The sequence below is a fragment of the Telopea speciosissima genome, chromosome 7 (genome assembly GCF_018873765.1).
Source record: "Telopea speciosissima isolate NSW1024214 ecotype Mountain lineage chromosome 7, Tspe_v1, whole genome shotgun sequence".
Lineage (NCBI taxonomy): Eukaryota > Viridiplantae > Streptophyta > Magnoliopsida > Proteales > Proteaceae > Telopea > Telopea speciosissima.
Genome location: NC_057922.1, coordinates 49,133,569 through 49,161,364, shown reverse-complemented (window position 1 = coordinate 49,161,364; position 27,796 = coordinate 49,133,569). Strand labels below are relative to the sequence as shown.

Sequence of the window (27,796 nt, the reverse complement as noted above, 5' to 3'; positions counted from 1 at the left end):
AATCTGATTTTTAATAGAATTTCGTACCTAATAGCTTATTCTAATTATATAATGATGTCATATGACATCAGGGGTAGTCCGGGTACGGGTAACTGTTGGAAATAGGATTCCCCACTGGGGATGTGGGTCCCACTAGGTAAAAATTACTATTCTGCCCCTAGTACAGTAATTAAACAAGAATAGTATACATATATACATTGATTTGGATTCTAACCTATTTACCAGCCTAGGATATGGTGAGGTTCCGTATATGCTCGTCCCAGCAAGTCTGGCATAAGAAACTGATATGTTGAAACCCGGTGGGATTTTCAGACTCAAGGATATCTAGCTGTCCTGGCTCCTCATAATCCTCCATAGGTGTGTCAAAGGATTGCTCTGAATCCACCACCGATGCAACCCACAACGTAGAGGCAAGCATAGACACAGACCCAGAACCTGTAGTCACACAAGTTTGAAAAAGTTCAAATTAGAGGCGGGTTTCACACTCCCCCAACCTTATAATAAATTTCGTCCTCGAAATTTCACGTACCTAGTAAGTCAAAAAGATAGGGATATCTTTGTCGCATCACGTCTTCCCGCTTCCAAGATGCCTCACCAGGAGAGTGATTACTCCATTTGACTTTAACAAAAGAGATGGTATGGTTCCTTAGATTATGTTCTTTCCTATCAAGGATTTCTTCTGGTACCTCCTCATATGTCAAATCAGCAACTACCTCAGCAGGTTGCTACGGTAAGAGATGCGTAGAATGCGGTATATATTGCCTCAACGTAGAGACATGGAAGACATCATGCACACCTGCAAGTAATGGAGGTAGTGCTAACTTGTAGGCCACTGCTCCAACTCTGGCTAGAATCTTGAAAGGACCAATGTACCTTGGATTGAGCTTCCCTCTTTTACCAAAGCGTACAACTCCTTTAGTTGGAGATACTTTCTGGAAAGCCTTCTCTCCAACATTAAACTGTATGTGTTGTCTTCTCTTATCAGCATAGCTTTTCTGTCGAGACTGGGTAGCCCTGATCTTATCTTTAATAAGATCAACTTTCTCACAAGTAGATTGAACCAATTCTGGACCCAGAATGCGTCGCTCACCAACTTCATCCCAATACAATGGGGTGCGACAAGTTCTTCCATACAATGCCTTGAAAAGAGTCATTTCAATAGATGCTTGGTAGCTATTATTATAGGCAAACTCAACTAGGGATAGATGCTCATCCCAGCTGCCACTCATCTCTAGTGCACATGCCCTAAGCATGTCTTCCAAGGTCTGAATTCTTCTTTCTGATTGGCCATCTGTTTCAGGGTGATGTGATGAGCTATGGTTCAACTTGGTACCCATTACACTCTGCAGACTCTTCCAAAATCTTGATGTAAATCTGGAATCCCTGTCTGACACAATATCCACTGGCACTCCATGTAGTCGAACAATGTTATCAACATACAGTTTTGCCAACTTATCCATGGAATAAGTGATCTTCATAGGAATGAAATGGGCTGTTTTTGTTAGTCTGTCTACAACCACCCAAATGGTATCCATACCCTTTCTAGTGCGAGGGAGGCCTGTGACAAAGTCCATTGTAATCTATTCCCATTTCCATTCCGGTATAGACAATGGCTGTAGCAATCTACCAGGTCGATGTCTAATAGCCTTTACTTGTTGGCAGGTCAAACACTTGGACACAAAAGTTGCTACATCATTCTTCATTCCATACCACCACAAGTATTGCTTCAGGTCCTTGTACATTTTAGTACTCCCTGGATGTATAGACACCAAAGATTGATGTGCTTCTTTCAACACCAAGTCTTTCAGGTCATCAACTGCAGGCACACACAACCTACCTCTGAACATGAGGACACCACTTGGAGTTAAGGTGAAGTCCAAGTCCCTTTGTCTACCTTCCTTGATCTCTTCCCTTATTCTTTGAAATTCTTCATTGGAAGATTGGGCTGAAATGATCCGTGCTCTAAGTGAAGGCTCCATAGTTAATGCAGCTAGACCCTCAGTGGTATTTCCCCTCACAAAGGTCATGTCCAGATCCTTGAACTCTTTCACTAGATGCTTGTTCAAATGTATCATTTCTGTTGGCCAGTCTGGTAACTTTCTGCTCAGAGCATCAACCACTACATTGGCTTTGCCTGGGTATTAAAGGATTTCACATTCATAGTCCTTTACAAGTTCTAGCCATCTTCTCTGTCTCATGTTCAATTTTTTCTAGTGAAGAAATTTTTAAGACTCTTATGATGTGTGTAAATCTCTATCTTCTCTCCATAGAGGTAATGCCTCCATATCTTCAAAGCAAAGACCACTGCGGCCAATTCTAGATCATGTGTAGGATAATTCTTCTCGTACTCCTTTAGTTGTCGAGAAGCATATGCAACAACTTTCCCATGTTGCATCAATACACATCCAAGTCCTACTTTGGAAGCATCAGTGTACACAACCATTCCTTCAGTGCCATCTGGAACAATCAGAACAGGGGTTGTTATTAGCTTCTGTTTCAGTTCTTGAAAGCTTTTCTCACAAGCCTCAGACCACTCATACTTGGCACCTTTTTTTGTCAACTGAGTCATAGGCACTGCTATCTTAGAAAAGTTTTCTATGAACTTTCTGTAATAGCCAGCTAATCCCAAGAAACTCTTTATTTCTGCCACTGACTTGGGAGTCTCCCATTTCACAATTGCTTCAATCTTAGCAGGATCTACTTCAATTCCCTTTGCTGAAACAATATGACCCAGAAATCCAACTTGTGATTGCCAAAATTCACATTTGCTGAATTTGGCATACAATTGTTTCTCCCTTAGCCTTTGCATTACAAATCTCAAGTGTTCTGCATGTTCTTCTTCATTCTTGGAGTAAACCAAGATGTCATCTATGAATACAATTACAAATTTATCTAAGACATCATGGAAAACCCGATTCATTAGCTCCATAAAAGCTGCCGGTACATTGGTAAGGCCAAAGGGCATCACTAAGAACTCATAATACCCATATCGAGTTCGAAAGGCTGTTTTATTGATGTCACCTTCCCTGACTCGAAGTTGATGGTATCCAGATCTGAGATCAATCTTCGAAAACACCCTTGCACCTTGTAGCTGATCAAAAAGGTCATCAATCCTTGGTAAAGGATACCTATTCTTAATTGTCAACTTGTTCAATTCCCGGTAATCTATGCACATGCGCATACTCCCATCTTTCTTCTTCACAAATAATACCAGTGCACCCCAAGGTGAGACACTTGGCCTGATAAACCCCTTTTTTAGTAAGTCTTGCAGCTGAGCTTGCAATTCTTTCAACTCACTTGGCGCCATTCTATACGGTGCCTTGGACACTGGTGCTGCTCCAGGAAGCAAATCAACGATAAACTCAGTCTCCCTTGGTGGAGGTGGACTTGTCAAATCATCAGGGAACACATCAAGAAACTCCCTCACAATAGGAATTTCCGACATAGGCCTAACTTTAGTCTTTGTATCTATCACTGAGACAAGGTATCCCTGGCAACCTTTGCTAAGCAATTTCTTCATCTGAAGTGCTGAAATCACTGTCTTCACTGACTTTTTCTTCTTGTCTCCCACAAATATAAACCCTTGTTCCCCCTTGGGCTGGAAAACAATCTTTTTATCCGCACAAAGCACATTTGCTTTGTATGCTGATAACCAATCCATACCCAATATGACATCAAAGTCAGTCATATCAAGTTGGATTAGATGTGCTATCATTTCCCGGGCAGCAATCCTTGCAGGACATGGTTCATACACTGTATCTAACTCTATTGTCAATCCTGTGGGTGTGCTAACCGCCAAACCACTTGTTAGACTCTTGGGTGTAATCCCCATCCTCTTCGCAAAAGACAGAGACATAAAGGAGTGCGTGGCTCCGGTATCAAACAGTGTATATGCTGGCGATGCACAGACAAAAATGGTACCTATTCGACAAAATTTGATGAATGCATGTGTATGTCACCAAACAATGAATATAAGAAAAATATAAGTAGAGTTTATACCTGTAACTATAATCTGACTTGCCTCAGCTTCCCCATCAGAGACAGAATAAACTCGACCTTGAGGCTGGTTGCCTTGTTGTCGACGGGGTAGTGGAGGCCTTCGATTGGTACAGGTCCTTGAATAGTGGCCTGTTTGACCACAATTATAGCACTTGGCTTCCTGGCTGGCTACACTTGTCGGAACTTCTATAGCCTTGATGTTGGGATTTGCATACACTGGCTTAGGAGCTGATGACTCTATAGCTCCCTTTTGCAGTTGATAAGAGGCTGAGCTGTAGTAAACTGGCTTAGGAAATTTACTGTATTCCCTGTCAGCAAAAGGTACTGATCACTTGCCAGACCCCATATTAGTCAGATAGGTGTCTCTCTGTTTGTCTTCAATCCTCTTAGCCATTTGTACAACTTCTGAGTAACCTTGAGCCTTATATGTAATCATTACTATGGCAAGAGATGGCCTCAATCCATCTTCAAACTTTTGTGCTTTAGCCTCATCAGTGTTCAAGTGGGGAGGGGCGAAGAAAAAGAGTTCTTCGAACTTCTGTTGATATTCTAACACTGATCTGGGGCCTTGAACTAACTCCATGAGTTCAACTTCCTTCTGCTTTCTCACACTAGTAGGGAAATAGTTGCCAAAGAAGGCTTCCTTGAAGATTTCCCAGGTTAGAACAGGGTGGGCAGCAGCCAAAATAGGCTTAGTGATCTGCCACCAAGCTTCTGCTTCTTGCTATAGTTTATGTCTTGCACAGAAAATTTTATGTTCTTCATTGCAGCCTAAGAACTCAAAGGCTTTCTCCATTTCTTTAATCCACTTAACTGGTAGAAGGGAATCCTTAGAGATCCCAGCAAAAGTAAGGGGCTGGATCTTTAAGAATCTCTCCATTAAGCGGCAGTAGCATCATTTGCAGAAGCATTTTGTGCAGCTGGAACAGCAGAAGTAGCAGGGGTTGTAGGAGTAGTAGGAGGGGTCTGCATGGACCTCACAGTATCTTGCATCTGTGTGGCCATAGTAGTCATAAACTGTTGCATTTGTTCTTGTTGTCGATCCATCATATGATCTACTATAGCAGTAACATCTCGGACCGTGAGATTTGGAGGATTTTTGTGAATATCCTCCCTTTGGGACTGGTCAACATTAGGGGGATTAGAAGTAGAGGCCATATTAGCACGTCCTCAAGCATTCACACGCTGATAAGTGTTTGGATGTTGTCCAACCATGGTTGATCAGCTGAGGAAAGAATCAAACTATTAGCATTTACAATAATAGTTTGATATGCATTAACAACAAAGTAGCTACTAAGGTTAAACAAGACATACATTTACAGTGCCTTATATAAGGCATAATGTTATAACAAATTAACAATTTATCATTTTATAATTGTATAAGTATAAAAATCAAACTTTAATACATGATATTTCACAAAATATAATTACATAACATAATATTTATGTATCTTCAACATATTAAGTTTCTTTTAGTTTGAAGCTTTTAATTCAACATTAGGTAGACTCACCTTCGGGTTAATGAGTCTAAGATGCTGCTGTGTTATGATTTAGGCTGTAAACAGGAGTAGATCACCGTTTGCTCTGATACCACTAAAATGTCACACCCCGGTCCGGTTAGTAAGGGCAAGGTGTGATCGAATGCCAGTTACCGAATGCCAGTTGGCATTCGATCGATCCCCCAGGATCAATTAGTGCAGTATTCCATATCACAGTTCATAAACACAGTAAATCATTGCAGCGGAAGAGAATAAACAGTAATAATAACAATAATAATAAAGGAGTTAGATGATAATTGAGTATTAATATTAAGTGAAACCTGTGATACAATGTATAGTTCTCAAAAGGCACCACAAGTACAAAAGTAGAACAGTAACTACATATTATATTTAATAAAAAGTTTATAAACACAAAAGATTAGCCTGCTCCATCAGGCCAGATCAAGTGAACGCGCATGCATTGCATCCACAGAAGGCTTCATGAACTTCAAACTTCTGCACCGCACGGTCTCCCTCGGTGTGAAAGTCAGAACTAATAATATCAACATCTTCTGGTTTCTCAAAACCAGCAGCACTATCTGAAAAAGAAGAGGTACCACAGGGGTGAGCTTCACCGAGCCCAGCAAGGGAAACATGCAAACACAAGCACATAGTCCATGATGCATAACTTACATCTAAGAATGCTACTAACATCAATGTCTAGGTCTCATAAAGTATAAATGCTACTGTAGTAGGTATGATATTCCCAGTCACGAAATGAACTCATCGGTCTTCCCAAGAATACCACTCGACTATGGTGGGGACCCGCCAGTTTTGGGATATACACATCAGACCCCGACGAACCCCCAGTGATAACCCTACTGTTGTTCCCATTCCGGTATGTACTCATCAGACCAGGGACAGTGAATGACATTTCAGTATTAACCCTTCAAACTTGCCACGGGTTATCCAACACCTTTACCCCTGTTGGCAAGGGTCGTAGCATTTGGGTTCATGATAATCTTAACCATATGCATAATGGCATATGAATCAATATAAGATAGTAAGGTAATTCTGTCCAGCAATAGTAATAACAACATCAATTCAAGAACATAAGTAATTTCATGCATATGCATCATGTAATGCGTCCTAATAACATGCATCATCTAATGCAAAGAAAGAAAAAACTATAAAACTATATGATCAAAGTATTATTATGATGCATGACATGGCAATATTAACAAATAGAAATTAATACAACAAACACACTGAAATTAAGTCAAAATCCCCTTACCTGGCAATGACAGACTAGCCTAGGGTGGTGTAACTCCAGTAACCAGGCAAGAATAGTGAAGAACAGACCAAAAGTAGTCCTAAAACAATGACAAACATCAAGTAATAGGGTCAGGAGTCAGGTTAAGGTCCAACCAAGGTTCAAAGGGCATTTTTGTCCAAAAATATTGGATCGGATTCAGAGGGCAGAATTGGGGTTTTTGGCCCAGGTGCTCTGATCTTCACATGCAGGCCACCAATTTCAATTTTCACACTGTTCTAAGGTGGGTCAATCTGGGATTGTGATTTAATTATAAAAATTACAATTAATTTGAGGGTTTAAAGAGATTAACCCCGAATTTCTAACTTAGGGTTCCTTAATTTAATTGGGTTCAGCTATAATTTGATGGACAGCAAGAAATTAGCAGCCAATTTCAGGTTTTAGACCCATTCTAAGGTGGGTCATGTCCATTTAGTGAATCAATTTCAGAATTTGAGTCTAATTTAAGGTGGGTCATCCAATTAGGGAATCAATTTCAGAATTTTGGTTCCAATTTGGGGATTTTTGGTAATTAATTTCAATTACACATTTAGGGTTTAATAGATTACATGGTTCAGGTGTAACATGGAAGGTAGCATGTAATATATAGGCTGCAGCCACATCTGAACCAATAAATTACAGAAATTGGGGGTTAAAGCATGGAAATTGGTCTCTTAAACCTATAAATTCAAGGTTAAAATGACAATTTTTATTAACAAAGCTTGGTTTGTAAGCTTTAATGGCTGCCAATATTTTAGGCTGAGATTAGAGTGAAATTATAGAAGAGATGGGAACAGCAGGGATTAGCAGCCTAAGTTCAGGTCTGAACCATAGTTAGGCCCAAATTAAGAGGTCAGAGATGGGTCATTAGTCAATTAAACCTATATAAGCTATAAGGTTTAATGGCAGATTTCTTTATAGTCTCAATTAGAGATGGAGAAGTTGAAGTTGGATATAGCAGGTTTTTATGACCTACCTGAATGCAGCAGCAAGAAGAAGTGATGGCAGCTTAACCTTGGGCAGCAAGGACTCCAAAGGAGGCTTAGAAGCTCCAAGATCAGGTATGGAACCAAAGCCCTAAGATGAGATTTCCCAATTTCCTCTTCTTCTCCTCCTTTCTCCTTCTCTTCTTCTCTCTTCTCTAAGGTTCTAAGAGTTAGAATCGATTCTGATTTCTTAGCTTTAGATTTGTGATTTATGAATAGTGAAATAACTTATATATAGATAGTGCCTAAGTGAAGGGCTGTTTGCCTAATTAAAGCTAGAATAAGTTTTTAGAAATTAGTTCTTAAATCTGATTTTTAATAGAATTTCGTACCTAATAGCTTATTCTAATTATATAATGATGTCATATGACATCAGGGGTAGTCCGGGTATGGGTAACTATTGGAAATAGGATTCCCCACTAGGGATGTGGGTCCCATTAGGTAAAAATTACTATTCTTCCCCTAGTACAGTAATTAAACAGGAATAGTATACATATATACTTAGATTTGGATTCTTACCTATTTACCAGCTTAGGATATGGTGAGGTTCCGCATATGCTCGACCCAGCAAGTCAAGCATAAGAAACTGATATGTTGGAACCCGGCAGGATTTTCAGACTCAAGGATAGCTAGCTGTCCTGGTTCATCGAAATCCTCCATAGGTGTGTCAAAGGATTGCTCTAAATCCACCACCGATGCAGCCCACAACGTAGAGGCAAGCATAGACACTGACCCAGAACCTGTAGTCACACAAGTTCGAAAAAGTTCAAATTAGAGGCGGGTTTCACAAAAGTAGGCTGGACAGCAGCCAAAATAGGCTCCAGCCAAAATAGGCTCCAAAGTAGATGGGAGAGGAGGATCCTCAAGGGGAGGAAACACAAACACATCTTCACTAGATCCAGAATTCTCCCCCTAAAGATTGGGGATGGATAGTAGGAAAGACTTTCATGAAAAAAGACATCCATACTGACCAGAGTACGACGGGAAGGGGCATGGTAACACTTATAACCTTTCTGGGTTGGAGAGTAACCCAAGAAAATACACCGCAACCCACGAGGGTCAAGTTTACCATGAGATTTCGTGTCTCTGGCATAGCACACACAACCAAACACCTTGGGGGAACCACAAAGGTGGAGTTCCCATGTTAAAGTTCGGCTGGACTGCGGGAGTCAAGAACACGAGAAGGCAACCGATTAATGAGATAGGTTGCAGTGAGGATAGCATCCCCCCATTGGGAGGGTTCGTGGCACGAGAACATCAATGCCCTGGTCACTTCCAACAAATGTCGGTTCTTCCTTTTAGCCACACCATTTTGGGCTGGGGTATCGACACAACTAGTCTGGTGAATAATCCCATTATCAGCCAAATACTTCTGAAAAGTGTTTTCCTTATACTCTGTGCCATTATCACTTCTCAAAGCCTTGAGATTAGCCTGGAACGGAGTTTGGATCATTTTATGGAAATGCTGAAAACAGGAAAAAACAAGACTCTTTGTGTGCATAAGATAAACTCATGTATGCCTAAAATGACAATCAATAAAAGAAACAAACCAACGATGACCAGAAAGGGAAGCTTTACGACTAGGGCCCTAAACATCAGAATGCACCAGGTGATAAAGTGAAGAACTCCTTTTATTGGAAGTCAAATAAGTAGAACGTGTCTCTTTGGCCAGAACACAAGCCTCACAAAAAAAACCGATCTTATCACATGGTTTGACTAAAGTAGGAAATAAAGATGCTAATATTCCTAATGGAGGATGACCTAATCTAGAGTGCCACTGGTAAACTTCAGAAGAGACTAAAGAGTTATGATGTGGAGATGGTAACGGGGGGGGAGTAAGACGACCATCATCAAGCAGGTACAAGTCACCATGCACTTTACCCAATCCAATTGTCTTCCCAGAGGCCAGATCTTGAAACACACAGTGGGAAGGAAAAAAAGTCACTTTACAGTTAAGATCACAAGTAAGACTACTAATGGAAAGAAGGTTAGTAGTAAATTAGAAATATGCAAAACCGAAGACAAAGTAAGGGAGGAAGTGCAGTTGATGATTCCTTTTCCAGATATGGAGGAAAGGGAACCATCAGCTACTTTAACCTTGTCTTTCCCAGAAGTGGGAGAATACCGATGGAACAGGCTAGAGGAACCGGTCATGTGATCGGTAGCCCTAGAATCGATGATCCAGGGATGGGAAGCTACAGAAGCACAATGACCACCAAATGGAATACCTGACTGGGCAAAGTGTGAACCTGAAGGAGCAGAAGAGGTGGTCGGTGCTGATGTAGTAGAGGCAGCAGCAGCGGAAGACCTTATCATTCGTAGGAAAGCTTGTAGATCATCCTGGGATAGACTAGTGTTAGTAGTCGGGGCTGTAGGAACAGATTCAGAGTGGTTTGCCTTATTTTTTATCTTCTTCTTGGCAGCCCGTTTAGCCTCAAAGTCAGTTGGTTTCCCGTGAAGCTTCCAACACTTCTTCTTAGTGTGATAAGGCTTGTGACAATGCTCACAAGTAACAGTCCTTGTAGTAGAATCACCAAGAGAAACATGTCCGACAAGTGCAGGGGTAGCCTGGGCAGCAGACTGGAGGGCTGATCTGTCAGTAGTAGAAGGATGAAGCATAGCAGCCCGACGATTCTCTTTAGAGGAGACCAAAGCATATGATTGTTCAAGTGTGGGAAAAGGGGAATGACCCAATACTTGAACACGAATGGTCATACTCCGTGTTCATACCAGCCAAAAAATCATACACCCTGGTAATCAGAAAAATGGTCCAGTTGCTGCCAGAGACTGCGCAAAGTAGCATAGTATGTGGAGACAGATAACTCCCCCTGAGTAGTATTTTTGGACTTCTTGCGAAGTTCATACACCTATGCATCATTACCAAGCTGGCCATATGTCTCCTTGCAAGCAGACCAAATCTGATGGGCTGTATCAAGGAGAGGAAAACCATTGGCAAGGTTAGATTGCATTGAGCCAATCAAATAGGACATAAGTATACCATTGTTGGAGATCCATCTGGTCAAGAGAGTGCCAGGAGCAGTTGGCATAGTGATAGTACCATCAATATGGCTAGTAAGCCCATGGCCAGCAATAGCAAAGTAAGCCGAACGGGACCAGATCAAAAAATTGCTCCCATCCAGTTTGATAGGATTAGGGAGGAGATCACGGTTGTCATTCCTACCAAGCCCATCGGCAGCAGAGGTGCCAGTAGAGACTTTAGAGTCACCCATAATGCAGCCAAAAAACACCAAATCGCAAAGGAGGGCTGTGGTGACAAGAAACACAAGAAATCCTACAAATTAAAGGCTGAAAATTGGAGGAGAATCCCCTTTCAATGTCACAAGATGTGTCTCCAAAAATCAGAAGCAGCAGACAAGTGTAGCCCCTAGATCGATTTTTTCAGGGTTTTGAAAAAAAACCCTGTTAGGCTGAAATCGATATAGGGAAGAATAGGCCCAAAAACTGAATTGTTGAGGCTTAAATTTGGGGCAGATATGTCTTTACATGTGGAGAACCAGCCTTCAAAAAAGCAGCACCAACAAAGGCTCAAAACCCTGAGATCGTTTTTTTCAGGGTTTTGAAAAAAAACCCTGATTTTGTTGAGATCGATGTAGGGAGAGAAACCTGCAAAAAAAACACTGGATTGAGCTGAAACTTGGCTCGAGTGTGGGTCTAGAAGAGACTGAGCACCCCTCCAAATATCAGCCCCAACAGAGGACAGCAGCCCCTAAATCGATATTTGTCAGGGTTTTGAAAAAAACCCTGTTTTTGGAGAAATCGATCTAAGGGGTCTTCAAGCCAGATCTGAGATAGAAAAAAAACTTCAACAAAGGAACCTGCTGCAGTTCTTGATCTTCAATAAGGGAGGTTGGTTCCTTACAGTTGAGGTGGAATCAATCAAATATGGGAAGCTTCAAATATCGCAGCCAAGGTGTTGTTGATATCGAAAAACTTATTTAACCATGGAATGAGGTGAGAAAGGGCAGCAGCTGGATCTATGGATCACCTCATCAGTGCTGCCCTATTGAAGAATAGAAAACAAAAGAAGAAAAGAGAGAAGCGAAGAGGAGAGAGAGAGAGAGAGAGAGAGAGAAGAGAAAGAAGGAGCTGAAAATAGAAGGTAGAGGACCCTAATTCAAAACCTGCTCTAATGCCATGTTAACAGATTTAGAATTAGAGTAAGGCTTGGATGATTAATGATCACCCCAAGCTCTTTAATTATATCCTTGAGAACAGAGGACAGAAATACAAATAAGCAATGTGGGACTAAAGCCCACATAACACAAAAAATAAAAGAAACAGAAAGAGGGTCCAAAATACCCCTACGGTTCTAACAGTTCTAACACCAACCAATGAAGAAATAGAAACCGAAGAAGTGCAGAGATCTCAATGAACTGAAGCTAGATTAGAAGCATATATTAAGAAGAGACTGGTGCTTGAGGACAGTGTGCAAAAGCTGAGCCTCCTCCCTAATACTCAAACATCAACAATAGCTTTGTTCCAGAACAACCAGATTCGGCCATTGGAGCTAAACAAATACCACCCAGGAGCAATAGCATCGAAGATAGGCCCCGCAAGATCTCCCCCTTACTTTAGTCTCCACAAGAACGAAAATGCCAGACAAAGAAGATTGAATATAAGGTTTCAAAAAAGCTTGCTTTGAAGGCTGATTAAGCCCTCGAATATTCCAAACAATAATATTAAGGAGATTGACAGACATCTGCAAAACAAAACTTAAGAGAGGGGAATCTGTCCCATCAAGAATCTTGGGAGGGGACTTGAATCTAGTTGATCACCGAACAGGGGGAGGAGGAATAACCCCACTGGTAGAAGCGAGAGCAGCCAAGCGAACACGAACCGAAGATGGGATCTGAAGACCAATAACAGTAGCATCAATCGAAGGTGAGGACAAGGCAGGGGGAAAAGCAAGGGGAGGTCAGTTCTCAGCGGGTGGAGGCCCGTGTGATCAATCATAGAGGATCCCATGCCATAAGGAGGATGAGTGTGATTTAAGGTTAGAAGCAGCAAAAGGGGGGCCAGGGGACTGGACAATTGAGTGGTCAAGTAACCCAGTCACAATGGAGGAGTGAGGTGACTCGGCATATGGGTGGACAGCACTCACAGCAGTCTTGGTGGGACCCAGGATATGGAAGAGGTCATGTTATTCAAGGGAGGAGGGTGCAAGGCAAGAGAAGGGTGGGGACCAATATGAGGAGCTGATGTAGGGTGGGACGTGGGCTGGGGTTGCGTTTGAGGTGGGTTGAGAAAGGGAGTAGATGTGGAGATAGAAATTGGGACAGAAGGCTGTTTAAGAACAGATGGCAATTTCCCAAATTGGATGACAGGTAAATGGTTGGAGGGGAAAGTCTGAACGGAGTAGTGGATATTGGAGTTCAAAGAGGTTACATAGCCATCAGGGATAGAGTCAAGAGGTGGGTCTCGGTCAGGGATAGAAGAGTCATCATGTGCGGTATCCACTAAAAGCTGAAAGCGTTTACCTAGTGAGGGGGTATTGGCAGCATGCAGAGAGTCCACAGGAGATGGTTACCATTTCCATTCAAAGAAGTAGGAGCAGCTTCGCCCAATCCAGAAGCAGGAACCAAAGCACATCCCAAACCAATCCAGAAATTTTTCCTTACTAATGGGGAAGTAATAAGATATTTTACGATTTGGGCTGATCTATATAAATTTGAACCTTCCAATCATTTGTAGTATTTTAAAATATCGATAACATTATATATTCCCAGTCTTCATTTCCTATTTTTTGAAATTTGCTGAGTCTAACACGCTTTGTCAGTGGCCGATGATGCCCTCACTTGCATCCTAGTAACATAGCATTTAACATGCTAGCTCAGGTATAGAACACAGAAATTCCGACATTGAATTTATTGACTGTGGAAATATACCACAAAGAAACCAGGTTCTATAGGAAATTTAAGTTTGTGGTCCAGATATTGGAATCAGAACCAAGGAAACCATCAGATTATATGGGCAGGAAACAGAATGGGATGCTGCACAACAACTATTTGTTCTATTTTCTTTTCATAGACAGACTTTTGGCACTTGATTTGTGCCACTTCTCTCAGCTATTTCAATTTTCAACAGCAATAACTATTTCTTATATATGCACCTAAACATGAAGCTAATCAGGCTTCAATGGAGTGGTTGGTAAACTGGCCCATAATCTTTAGGAAATTTAGATGGCATGCTGCTCCTAATGATTCAGTTGGTTTATTGTTTAGTATAGAAATTCAGTTCTACTTTTTTGATCATTTTTCTTTTTGTAGGTTTTGGGGACAGATTCAGATTGTTTACATAAAGATGATCATGCTGATTTAGTTGTCGTCGAATACGATGATTTTATAAAGGTACGGCCTTGCCTCTTTGTGGTTTATTTATAGTTCATTTATCCACTTCTGGATTAAGTTTTGGTTTGGAGAATCCACATCTGCACTTGTATCTAAAACATACCTGAATCCAGGGCAATGACATCACACAGTCCCCTATACTCTGTCAGACCATCTCTACCCAGTAAGGCATTGTTCATGGAAAACTCTGCACTGAGATTTTTCGATTACCCCCTTAGCTCCAGTCTTAGGTCATTTCCACCTCAACGACATGGCCCATGCCCTCTCCCACCTCACATCCACCCTGAGCCATGTTCTACCCACTCCAACATGGCATTATTGGGGTGAGGAACTCAAGTAAGCAACAGAGGAGTGCCGGCAACGTTCTTCAGGAGGAAAATTTTCAGGCCTGAGGGGATTAGTGAGGTTTAGTAGGTTGGATGGAGATTAAAAGTGACATTTCAATCATATGGAGATTTGGTTGATTAAATTTCGAGAACTGGGTTGTTCTTCAGCCAAACCAGTATCCAGATCATCTCAGAAATGGTTGGTTCTGGTCATATGATGGATCTAATCATCTTGGAAACTGAAGCAAGGGCATCCATAATAATGGGGTATTTTAATCACCGATGGATTAAGGTTAAAAAACCTCATGCAAATCAAGAACCATAGGAAGTATGAACCAAAACCAGCAACTGGGATTTAATTAATCTAAAGTTTGAACTAGAACCAACGGTCAGATTTAGCATATTAGGAGATTACTAAAATAGAAACTTGCTAAAAATTTGGAATCAGATTTAGAAACATCAGTGTAACTGCAACTAGAAGGTAGAATAGCAAGAGAAACCAAAATAAGTGAGTGAATGGATTTAGTAACTAGAGAACCAACATGGAAAGTGAATATAGCAAAATAGAAACTTCCAAGTCAGAATTAGAAACTAGAGAGAAGCAGTAAATAACTCATAGATTTGCAAATTGCAACTAGAACCAAAATAGAAACTAGAGAAAGGAATTGAAAGTAGTGCAAACATAATAGCAGGTTTTTTAACTCCTAACGAAGGGGCTTTTTCTTTCATTTTTCTTTTACTGCTGCCCAGTACCCCTTTTTTTTCCAATAGAAACAAGGCAGGTGTTGCCACAAAATTCAAACTATGGCCAAATACTGCTATCAATGATAGGAATCAATAGCGAAAAGAGAAGAAGAAGATGTAGGATATGAATTAGGCTTTCAACCTGGAACTTGACTAGCATCTCACCAGTCCAACTTGGCATTTCCACCAAGGGCTTCATCTCACAACAACAAAGTTCTGAATCTCACAGAAATCAGCAAGCATAAGCTTAACAAATTGTTAAATCATTGGTTGTGGGTATGATCTCCTACTCTTTATTTATAACTTCATGGAAATAAGAAAATAGGAAACCCATATGTATGGTAGGGAGAATCCCTTACAACGAAAGTATTTTTTAAAATAGAAACTGATGCAGTTAAGATTGTCCAATTGGATCAATTGTGCCTCAAAAGACTTTATTTTGGCCCATGGTTGGGTTCTATAGGCCTTAAGCTTCTTATTTTTGGGTTTGTTGATGTAATGGGCCTAATATATATGCCCATAAATTGGGGGTAATGTTAGTGCACGGGATTAGTAATTAAATTGAATGTTTGAGTTAGGTTAGGATACTTAATAGCAAGATAGAATTCTGTTTTGAGTCTATTTATTTTATTGAGTGTGTTAGAATGATTAGGAGCCCTTGTATGAGTCAAATTAGGAATTTTAGAAGGGTCTATACATATGTAATACATCCCCCATCAATTAGAGATGATTTTAGTAAAGAATATAAGTTTTTTCCAAGAGTTTTGGTGCTGTTGAGCAATGCATACGGGATTGACATCCCAAACCTGATTTCTTCTCTTCTCTTCTTCTCTCTTCTTCCCCCCAAGAAGATTGATCTCATCTCTCTTCCCTCCCCTTCCATCAATCTGATTACTTCCCTTAACAACGCAGTAGCAGCCCTTTCTGACCTTCAGAAACCCTAGATTCCTTCATCTTCTTCTTTTCAAAAACCCAGAAACCTAACCCTAACTTACTGCCAATTCAATTCCAGCACACTTTCCAACATTAAAACTTAACGTAACCTTCACTGATAGACTCCCCTACATCAACATAACCTAACCCTACCACAAGGTTCTAAAACTCGGTCTTGACCATGGTCTTGACTAGGTCGAGTTTTCCAAGACTCTGTATTTTTATTTTTTTTAATGTTTCAGAATTATGTTTCGATGGGCATATGGCCATAGTTGTTTCCGAAACTTTAAGGTAAGCTTGTTTTAGGCTTAATAAACATATTTAAAGGTTCAAATTGAGAAGAAAAAAAAAAACACCCAATTTGGTGTTTTGGATTTGCACCCTTGGTTGGCAGTAAAGGCCAAACCCTTAATGTAATATTGCCTATTCTACACATTGTTTGAATGATATGAGACATAATTGGCAAGTAAAACAAGTAAATTATTCACATAATATTGAATAATTTTTTAAGAAATAGTGAGACTTAAAGTTTCTACTACAAACCACAAGATACAATGAAGTGTTCACAATGCATATTCCATAAACACCCAACCTAAGTACAATGAATGATACATAAGTCATAGACACCTTACTACCCTAGTCTTCCACGTCTTAACTCCCGGTCCCAGCCAAGGTTCGAGAACTCGCGAGATCTCGCCGAGATCTCGCCGAGTTTCTCGGTTTTGGGCAAAACCGAGTCGAGTTCCTAGTCGGTACAAAAACTACAATTTCTCGACCGAGATCTCGCCGAGATCTCGAGATCTCGCCGAGATCTCGGTGATATCTCGAAGGTGAAAATCATGGTTTTTTAGTACAAAAAAACCAATATCTCGCAGAGATCTCGGCGAGATCTCGGCGAGATCTCGGTTGGGCCCAAAGATGCTAGTTAGTTGTATTTAGCCCAATTTTCACCCAAAAACCATTTCCAACATAAGAGAGAGCAGAAACGAAGTTCTTAGGCTCTAAACCAAGGGGAAAAAACCTCTCCTTCAAATTTCTTCTTCTTTCTTTCGATTGTTGGATGGAATGCACTGTTTGGAGTTAGATTGAAGTGCCAAAGTGAAGATTCAAGTGCCAATTTGGAGCATCATCACCTATTTGCAAGATTTCAAAGGTGTTTTCTATTTCTTCCCCAAATCTATTTTTTCCAAAAAAAAATTTTGTAATCCTTGTTAGATTCATGTGGTTTTAATATATGTTGAACATCTTTGCCCGATCTATCACTTCATGGAGTCGGATTTTTTTTTCAGTTAATAAATTATTTATTATAATTTCTGGAAAAATAAATGATTTATTTGAAAAAAGAAAATGAAAAAAATAGGATGAATAGTGATTGTTTGAAAATGATTTTGATATATGTTAAACTACTTGGGATGCTCTACAGCCCCATGGATTAATTTTTTATTTTCACCCATTAAAAAAATTATTTTATTTTTCAGATTTAATAAATATATTATAAAAATTAAAAAAATATATATAATATTAAGGAAAAATACTTATTGCTTATGGAAAATTATGTACAACATATGGCGGAATAGGTTGGGTAGCGAACGACTGGAGCAGCTTGTGTATGTGCACTACAATATGAGATTAAGGATGAGGCACATACGTGAAGGAATTGAGGCCAATGATAAAGAACCCATTGAACTGTCCAACATTTTTCAAGAGGACTCTGATGACGATGAGGATCCCCTATTCCAGTGGGTGAGGGATCGTGGTACACCTGATATGGATCAATCTGGGGGTAGGCCCGACCCCACCATTGCGTCTGTAACCGGCACTGATGTTGATGAATATATGTCGACGCAAGAGGGGCGTGCACATGCAGAGTCACCGAAACCTTTTGAGCCTGCTGTAGGAAGTCCTGCTGATGATGATGATGGTGGTGGTGATGACACTGGTGATGCTAGTGATGGTGATGGTGATGGTGATGGTGATGGTGATGGTGGTGAAGCTGCTGCTGCTAGTGGCATGCGGAGTGGCGGTTATTATGATGATCGTCATGAGGGGATGCGCGAGCAGTACGAGCAAGAAGTTGGAACGCAGGAGGACCCTGTGCGTTTCACCGGTGAGTCTCAGTTTACGCATGCCACTCAAGATCAAGACCATGGTGGCTACCCTAAAACATACAATAGAAAGAAGGGTCGCAAACACTCACATCAGTCATATGCTCAGAGGAGGACAACAAGAGATGAACACCATGCTTACAAGTTTCGGAAGCATGAGTATAGATACTACTAGTGAGCATCGATCGCATGGCAATCATCTCAAGATCATCATGGCTATGACTATGGCCAGCAGAGCACCGGTTCGATTATAGTGCCTATGGTCGATGGGCGATCAGCCTGAGTATGACGATCAAAGCTCTAGGTCAGTCGTGTGGGCATACATTCCTAGTCCCAAACCAGTCATACATGCCTCAAACTCAATATGACAGTAGCAGTGGATCTTACACCTCATACCAACAGCCTCCCATGTACCCTAAGATAGGGAGATTGGTATATGTTGATCAGAAGACTTATATGGAAGCTGTGTCACACTATTTGCAACACTATAGCAATTCCATGACATGGGAATTATATGTGGATTGATATAGGGATGAATTTCTTGTTCAATCTCATTTTATGTAACAAATTAAGTGAACATTGATGTAATGTACATTTTATTTGAATGTTTTGATTGATGTGTGCTAATTAGAATGTTTTGATTGCTAATTTGCTATGTTTTACTAAATTATATATAGATTATGTTGTTTTAGACTTTTAGTACGACTCGTCGCCTACCAACCTATGGTCCAAAGTGAAACTCATATTTGGACTTGTTTTTTGGCAAATCTGGGCATGCCATTGTGTTTAAATGGCCTGAAATAGGCTGGATACCAAGTTTCAGACCCAAAATATGTGTACAACCCACCGAGTTGGGGGTCCGAGTCCAAAAAAAAACAATTGCACCAACTCGCCGAGATCTCGGCGAGATCTCGGCTCGACTCGGTTTCTGGCCTAGCCGAGATGCCACCGAGACCCGAGTTCTCGAACCTTGGTCCCAACAATACAATACTATGACTCTATGAGTACTGAGGAGGTCGAGATTCTCGAAATATTCGAGATTTCACCGAGATTTCTCCAAGATTCTCGAAATATTCGAAATCTCGGTCGAGTTTTGCGAGATTTGACATTTTGTTGTTTCGTATCATATCTCATCTCGAGTTTACCGAGATTTCCGAGGTCTCGGCGAGATTTTGAACTATGCCCTACCATCAAACCCTAGGTCCTATCAAACCCTAACCCTAATTTGACCTAACAACCCTATTTTTGACCTAGCCAAACTTACCAGTTCATAGCAAATCCTGGTTATTGGCTTCTAGTTGGATCCTTTCCTATCTAGATTTACATTAGAAACTAATGTAGGCCAGTAACAAGTGATAACTAGTCCACAATAGGATCGCAAACTTCAAGTCCAACAACAGTTCATACTTCGACCGGATCTCAGATTTGCAGGAAATTTCAGAAAAAATAAAACAAAAAACAAGAAATCAAAGAAGAGAAGAAGAAGATAGGATAGATAGTCTCTCTCAAACTCAGGTCTCTCACCCACAGCCTCTCACCGTATTTTGGTCTCTCACCAATGGCATCTCACCATATTCTCTCACAAAGCAAAGAACAAAGCTATCCTCAATCTCATTAATCAAATTCGTGTACAAGGCTGTAGTCCTTTGCAAACTTATATAGAAGACTCAAAACACGTAAAAGGAAAAGCCTAATCCAATCCTTAACTAATAAGGTAACTTAAACTGGCTAGGAAACTAAAGTAATGAAAGAAACTGATTAAAACCATGACTCTAACTAAACTAATAAAGTAAATCCCCGTTTTCCAACTTTGTACCCATATTTTAGGCCCCATTAAAGTGGCCCAATACAAAGAAAACCCATGGGATTAAAGGCCCAACACCTACATTACCCAACCCAAGGTTTATTTCCAATAAAATAAGCCCTCTAGGTGGCTTATCTACATCAGAAACTATTCTAGAACCTTTACAAAATAGAAACTAACTACTTAATCCTGTATATGTCTTAAATCCCTAATATTTGGTTTATAGTTCATTATGACAGTGCGTTGTAATATGGGTACAAGGGTAGAATTGTTAATAGGGGTATTTGGTCTTGTACTCATTCTAGAATTTTCTATTATTCATTATAAATAAAGCTGGCCTGTGTCTCACTGACACAAGTTATTCTCCCAATTTCTAAGATTCATCATGGTATCCAGAGCCAAGAGCAATCAACCTAGGGTTTTGTATCATGCATAAGAGACCAATAGCAGCCGCCTCTCACAAAATCGCAGCATCACCACCACTTCCGTCTCCTCTCTCCCTTCTCGCCTCTCTCTCTCTCTCTCTCTTCTCGCGAGCCTACCGCCCCACCTTCCTTCCACTTTTTTTTTTTTTTTTTTTCCCTTCACCTTTTCCCTCCTCCCTTCCATCTTTCCGCCACCTCTGCCACAGCCGCAAGGGTTCCTCTTCCCTACCTCTCTCTTTTGGCCTCCCTTGGTGGTGAGTGTATCCCACCAAGGGCTCTTTCCTTCTACTATGTGCTAAATCTCTCGCTTCTCTTGGAGATTTTTTTTATGTGCTGTTTCTTTGAGTGAAGCCTTGTGTTTTTTTAGCTTTCTCTTTGGCCATGTCTGACGAAGAAAATTCTGCCATCTCTTCTGGTCAAGGAGGGTCCTCTGTGCACCGTGAGAAGGATTTCCCTACCTTGCAGACCAACTCTGTTAAACTTGATAGCAATAATTACCTCATGTGGTCGAGGTCTGTCTTACTTGCTGTTGGTTCCCGTGGTTTGAAAGGCCATCTGACGGGTACCTCTATTCGTCCAACTGCTGCAGGGAAGGCCCAAGATAAATGGGATCTCGATGAGTGCCTTGTGATGTCTTTTCTTCGCAGTTCGATTGATCCTACTATTTCCCAGAGTTATCTTCTGTTGGAGAATGCTGCCGATGTATGGAGTGTTGCTATAGAAACCTATTCTAAGGTTGGTAATGCTGCCCAGTGCTACGAACTCCGTCAGAAGATTCATAAGATGGAACAAAAGGATCTTACTCTTAGCTAGTATTATAATACCATGCGGGGTATTTGGCAAACCTTTGATTTCTATGGGAAGTTTACTGCTGCATGTCAGGCTGACACTATTGCCTACCACCAATGGGAGGAAAAGCTTCGGGTGTATATTTTTTGGTGGGGCTGAATATGGAGTATGATCCCATCCGTTCCCATGTCTTGAATAAGGATCCCTTTCCTTCCCTTCCACAGGCCTATGCAATTGTGGCCTCTGAAGAAAGCCGGTGTGAAGCTACGGTGCCACCCATGGAGGGTGCTGCCCTATATACGGCTCCCTCCAAAGGGGCTCTGACCTCCTCTGCTGGCTCACTTGGGGTCCAGAATTGTGGTCCTGTTGCTCCAACTGGTCGCCCTCCTGTGAAATGTGACTATTGTGGGAAGGAACGTCACACCAAGGATCATTGTTGGAAACTCCATGGTCGTCCACCTGAGCCTCGTGGGCGTGGTCAGCCAAGGGCTGGAGGCAGTGCTGCCCACCAGTCCATCACTGAGGATGCTTCCTCTACTACACCCCTCTCTACCGATGAGATGACTCACCTGCGGATTTTGATGTCTAGGCTGGAATCTTCTACTTCAGCACCTTCGGCCCATGCCAGTATTGCCTTTGCCACTACTGCACCTTCCTCTGACGGTACCACAGGTATTTCGTTTTGTGGTCATAGCTCCTCTATCAAATCTTTTTCTTGGATCATTGACTCTGGAGAGACTGATCGCATGACGAGTTCTCCTAAAAAAATTTCCCAGTATTTTCCATTAGCTGGTAACCATAAAGTCCGGGTTGCTAATGGTTCTTTTTCCCCTATATCTGGCAAGGGTGTTATCCATTATTCACCTTCCCTTTCCTTATCTTCTGTTCTTCATGTCCCCAATTTTTCAACTAACCTGTTATCCATTAGTAGTATTACACGTGAGCTCAATTGTAAAGTGACTTTCTTTCCTTCTCATTGTGTATTTCAGGACTTGGAAACCGGCAGTACGATTGCATGTGGTAAGAAGAGGATGTTCTTGAGGATGGGGTTACTAGTCAGGAACAGGAGCAAAGCTAAAGTGAAGTTCCTGTTCAGGGGGAGACTCCTGTGCCTATGGAAACCACCATTCAGCCAGGAAAGGAAAAAAATGGTTCAGGGAGATAAGTCACTTCAGATATATGCCAGGAAGAGAAAGCACGACCAGAGCAGGTCTACTACCATCTCTCCTACAGAATTGACTGAAACGGTTCCAAGTTCTACTAACTCTGAGCCCTCTGGTAAGCTTCCATCTGTTCCTCCTTATGATCCTACTTTAGATCTTCCTATTGCTGTTAGGAAAGGTAAACATAGTTGCCCATCACCCAATTTCTATTGTGTTTTCATATGACTCGTTGTCTCCTAGTTTCCAGACCTTTCTTACTTCTTTGTCCTCTGTTTCGCTTTCCAACTCCTGGCAGGAGGCAGTGGCACATTCGGATTGGATAGAAGCTCTGGAGGAAGAGATGAGAGGCCTTGGCAAAAATAACACATGGGATTTGGTTCATCTTCCATCGGGAAAGAGAGTTATAGGGTGTAAATGGGTCTTTGCTGTCAAACACAAGGCCGATGGAAGTATTGAGAGATATAAAACCAGGCTGGTTGCTGGAGGCTTTACCCATACGTATGGGATTGATTACCAGGAGACGTTTGCTCCAGTAGCTAAGATGAACACTGTGAGAATTCTCCTGTCTTATGCAGTAAATCAGGGATAGAACTTATTTCAGCTTGATCTAAAAAATGCGTTCTTGCATGGTGAATTGGCTGAAGAAGTCTACATGGATATTCTACCAGGTTTTGATTCTCAGAAGACTCAGGGAAAGGTATGTAAGCTCAATCGAGCTCTGTATGAGTTGAAGTTATCTCCTAGGGCGTGGTTTGATAGGTTTCATAAAGCTGTGGTCTCCATTGGGTTCAAGCAAAGCAATGCAGATCACACACTTTTAATAAAAAGGACTACCAAATATGTGACAATGTTGATAGTGTATATGGATGACATAGTCATCACAAGGAGTAGCCAGGAGGAGATTGATTCTCTGAAAAGTTTCTGGGTACTGAGTTTGAGATTAAAGATCTGGGTAAGCTTAGGTACTTCTTAGGTATTGAGGTTGCCTATTCAAACAAAGGAATCTCTTTATCTCAAAGAAAGTACACCATGGATTTATTATCTGAGACATGTATATTGGGGTGTAAGCCAGCTGACACCCCTGTAGAGCCTAATTTTCACCTTCGGTCAAAACAGGGGAAACCTGTAAATAGAGAACAGTACCAGATATTGGTAGGACGACTGATTTACTTGTCCCATACTCGTCCAAATATTGTCTTTGCAATGAGTCTGGTAAGCCAGTATATGCATGCCCCCTATTCTACACATTTGGATGCAGTCTATAGAATTTTGAGGTATTTGAAAGCTTCCCCTGGGAAAGGAATTTCGGTTTCTCCTTATGGTCACATGAAGGTTGAAACATATACAGATGCAGATTGGGCTAGATCACCTGATGATAGGCATTCCACTTCTAGCTACTGTACTTATGTTGGAGGATATCTTGTCACTTGGAGGAGCAAGAAGCAAACGGTTGTGACTCGTTCTAGTGTAGAGGCTGAGTTTCGGGCTATGGCCCAAGGTATTTGTGAGGCTCTTTGGCTCCATGTGTTGTTGCAAGACCTTGGAATTGAGGTTGATATGCCTATGCGTTTGTACTCTGACAGTAAGTCTGTAATCAGCATTGCTCACAACCCTATTCATCATGATCGAACAAAGCACGTGGAGATAGACCGTCATTTCATTAAAGAGAAACTTGATAGTGGTCAAATGTGCATTACTTTCATCCTTCAGATGATCAGCTTGTGGATGTTCTTACCAAAGGCCTAAGTTCTAAGTTGTTTAGTTCTATTGTTAGCAAGTTGGGCATGATTGATATCTATGCACCAACTTGAGAGGGAGTGTTGTAATACGTGTACAAGGGTAGAATTGTCAATAGGGGTATTTTGGTCTTGTACTCATTCTAGAATTTTCTATTCTTCATTATAAATAAAGCTGGCCTGTGTCTCACTGACACAAGTTATTCTCCCAATTTCTAAGATTTCATCACAGTGAACCCAAAAATAGTAATAAGCCCATGACCCATATAACTCATTGGGCACTCAAAATTAAGCTTATTGGTCCACTCTTGGCATAGTTTGACCCAATTGATGGCCTTCTTGTTCTTTTGCACTGCATCAACTGTCCCTGTCTTGAAAAAAATTAGGAGGACCTGACTTGGTCTTAAGGTTCAAACTTTTGGATTTTGCCCTCATTTCTTACTCTTCTGAAACCAAAATATTTCAGTGAATTTTGGGTAAATTTTGCATATAAATCTCGATAGTTTTTCCATTTCGGATTCTTGTGATACCAAAATATTTCGGTAATTTCGATGACATTTGGAACACTGCTTGGTCCTTATGATGGCTCACTCCTTTGGTCTTTAGGAATTCACTCTAGTCCTAGTTGCGGGGTTGGTTTGGAGTTGCTTCACTTGTTTTGGTGTTTTCTTGTTAATTGTGTTGTTTGAAAGATATGTAAAAGTCAGATGGATTAGGAGTTTCCATTAGCTGGTCGACAGTTGTCCCAGTTTTGGTTTCTGTTTACATTATTGGTCTACAATTTGGGTCCAAGTCAGTCCATGAGTTAGTCTTATTCTAATTCTAAAGCATATAAATAGAAGTAAAGGCTGACAGCCTATCCCATGATGTTGTGAATTAAGAGATTTCAGTTTTTTCAACTACTGTGGATTCAGTTCTGTTGTTGTGAGTGGATTCGCAGGTTCAACGTGGTGGATTCCAAAGGGGTTTCAGGTGGATATCTGGCCTCTTTATCTTCTAATTCCATCACACAAAGGGTAGAAATTTCTTCTCCAAACATTAGCCCCGGGTCCCTTTTTTCATTCAAGTTCGCTGGATGCTTTCTACTCTATTTCTTCTTGAATATTGGTCAGTTTTGCTTCAAATGTGGTCTACTAGTTTCTGATAATCTGATCTCTTGAATTCTGGTTTTAATTTCTGAGAATTATTGGCTGACATTCAAATTCTAAATCTGCCACTTAGTTTTCCTAGGAACTAGGATTCGTCTGTGCAGCCCAGTGTAGAGCTCTGTTTCCTGAAATCTTTTGAAGGCCGATTCTACTCTTATAGAAGACCACTCGACCAGAATTGCAGACCTGTCTGATCTCTCTGCTACAAGTTTTTTGTTCTCCCTGAGCTCCTTTATTTCTCTATATTGGTCATCCTGGTTCTGCTAGTCAGTTCTAGGTCTTCGGTTTTAGAACTGTTTTGTGTTATCTTGTGATTTCCATAATGTGATGGTGGAGGGTTATTTGGCTAATGTGGCTGGTAGGATGGAAACTGGATAGTGGCCTTTGGGGGTTCAGTCATCTTCTTAGCCGTGGCCTCCACTTGACCCCTTTGTGAAGAGCTCAATCATTGCAGACCATGATTGACTAATTATCTGGAAAATGAGCTGGCTAAGCAGGTCTCATGAGATGTAGTATTTGTTCGGGTTCATACTATGCTTTGTAGTTTTTCTGGTCGCTCTCTGTTTTCTTCTCTTTCTTATACTCTTGTCCCGCAAAGACACTCCTTCCCATGCTTCCCAAATCTCAACGTCTCACAAATTCAGTAATTTGTTGTATAGAAATTTTTATTTTCTCTCTTGCAGTGATTAGCATATTTGTTTATTACACAACTTGAATAGGGTTTTGGTAAATAATGGAAGGACAGTATTGAATAATGTAAAAGGGGGAGGGGTTAATGCTTTAACTAAAACTTTGGGCTTTTCAAAGGGGACACTTGTGGGACAGAGTAAGTATTTATTTTTTCTTTTTGTTCCTGAGTTTCTCTTATAAGACTCAAAATTTAAATGTGAATAATAATTTTCAAATTTTAAATTCTTTTATGTATGATTGGATTAGATTGTCATATTTGGGTCTTAAACCTCGGGGCTCAAGTGACACTGATTGAAGCTCAAGTAAAACATACTTTTCTTGAGTAAATGGCTGATAGCTCTAGGTATCTGGAGCTGGTAAAGTTAGCCCTTGTTTTTTCTTTCTTTCTTTTTTTTTTTCAATATTTCATAATAAAATTATAATGTGCACTTGTGTTTAATTCTATGTCAATGTTCACTAAAAAACGGACCCAAGATTGAACCGTTTTATGCTTGTCGATTAGATGGTCTAATAATGTGAACCCTCCACACCATTTTGTGGCAATTAAATACAAAATTCAAAACTGTAGAACAAAAGGCTGGATCAGATCATATGGTCTTGAATAGTCTGATTGTCAGAGTAGATGGACGGTCCAGTACCCAATTAAGGTTATTTGACCACAAACAATCTTGTCCTGGAACCAGGTCATTTGGGTCCAATTATTGATGGTTGATCAGTCCAGTTTGGTCACATCTTGTTCAGTTGACTGGGAATATACTATTCCTAGCCAAGACTTTTACACTCTTTCAAAGCAAGTGCAACATGTTTAGTTCCTGGGATGATTGTCTTGATATTAAAAAAAAAATTTAAATCACATTACTACTTTTTTGGTCTTCAACAGGTTTTGGGTGAACTGTCTCCTTCCCTATCATCAGCTGAACTTAAGAGATATGAAAAGCTACGAGATCAGTTTGAAGGAGCATCAAAGTGAACTTCTAGTTTAGTTTACCAAATGTTGATAACCCATCAATCTGTTTTTCTTTTGAGCATTCAATGAAGTTCCATTATTTTCTAATAAGATTATCAGTTGCTGCTGGATCTCATCCATCCTTCTAGTTCAGCCTGCGCCTGCCCTTGTCCTCCTGTGGAATGTAGTTGTCTATGTATTTATTATACTGGCTTGGTGCTATGAAGGATTGTGATGAATACAGTGATTGGTGTTGTTAGCACATGAATGTCGAGAAGCAGGTGCAGTGTCATGTTAACACCGATTGCCTGACTACCAAAACTGGTGAAAGATTTACTCGTGTGGCGACACTGATTTAGCAGATATGTATAGTATGATGAGATTCCTCAGAGGCTCATATATTTTCTGTATTCATTTCAACTGAAGTTTTGTGTAGACCATTTTCTGATAATATTGTCTATAGGTCCGGGTGACGCAGATATTGAAAGATCCTACTATTACATACAGCGATCTCTTGCCCTAAAAAGTTTTAGGAACCTGTATTAAACATCACTATGTTACCTAAATTAATGGTTGTTACTTGGAAACAAATGGAAACATAGCAATTCGTTTTTTTTTTTAAATGGAACCATAACAAAAATATTCAAGGAAGGTTTGGAACTAAACAATCCATGACCTTTTTACTGTGTGTAACCTTAATGTTCATTAGTGTGTCCACTGCACTGAATGCTCACGATCGGCTACTCTATAGCAAAACCCTTATTTCCCTTTTCGTTCTCATTGAAAAGGGATCTATGGGATTCTATGCTTAGAGGATCCGTCACCTATATATAACACGTGTTTT

At 40.6% G+C, this 27,796-nt stretch overlaps 1 protein-coding gene across 2 annotated transcripts in view; it reads left to right on the top strand.

Annotated features, from left to right (window-relative positions):
- The window catches only part of LOC122668084 (peroxisome biogenesis protein 6), a 176,232-nt gene that overhangs the window by 132,039 nt on the left and 16,397 nt on the right, over window positions 1-27,796 (top strand). The window contains exons 15-16 of one of the 2 annotated variants that reach the window (XM_043864638.1): window positions 14,063-14,143; window positions 26,887-26,988. In XM_043864638.1, coding sequence (XP_043720573.1) covers window positions 14,063-14,143; window positions 26,887-26,976 — 171 coding nt within the window. In that variant the 3' untranslated portion in view covers window positions 26,977-26,988. Of the gene's footprint in view, window positions 1-14,062; window positions 14,144-26,886; window positions 27,111-27,796 lie in introns of those variants that run through there. The other variant, XM_043864637.1, reaches the window with a different exon arrangement.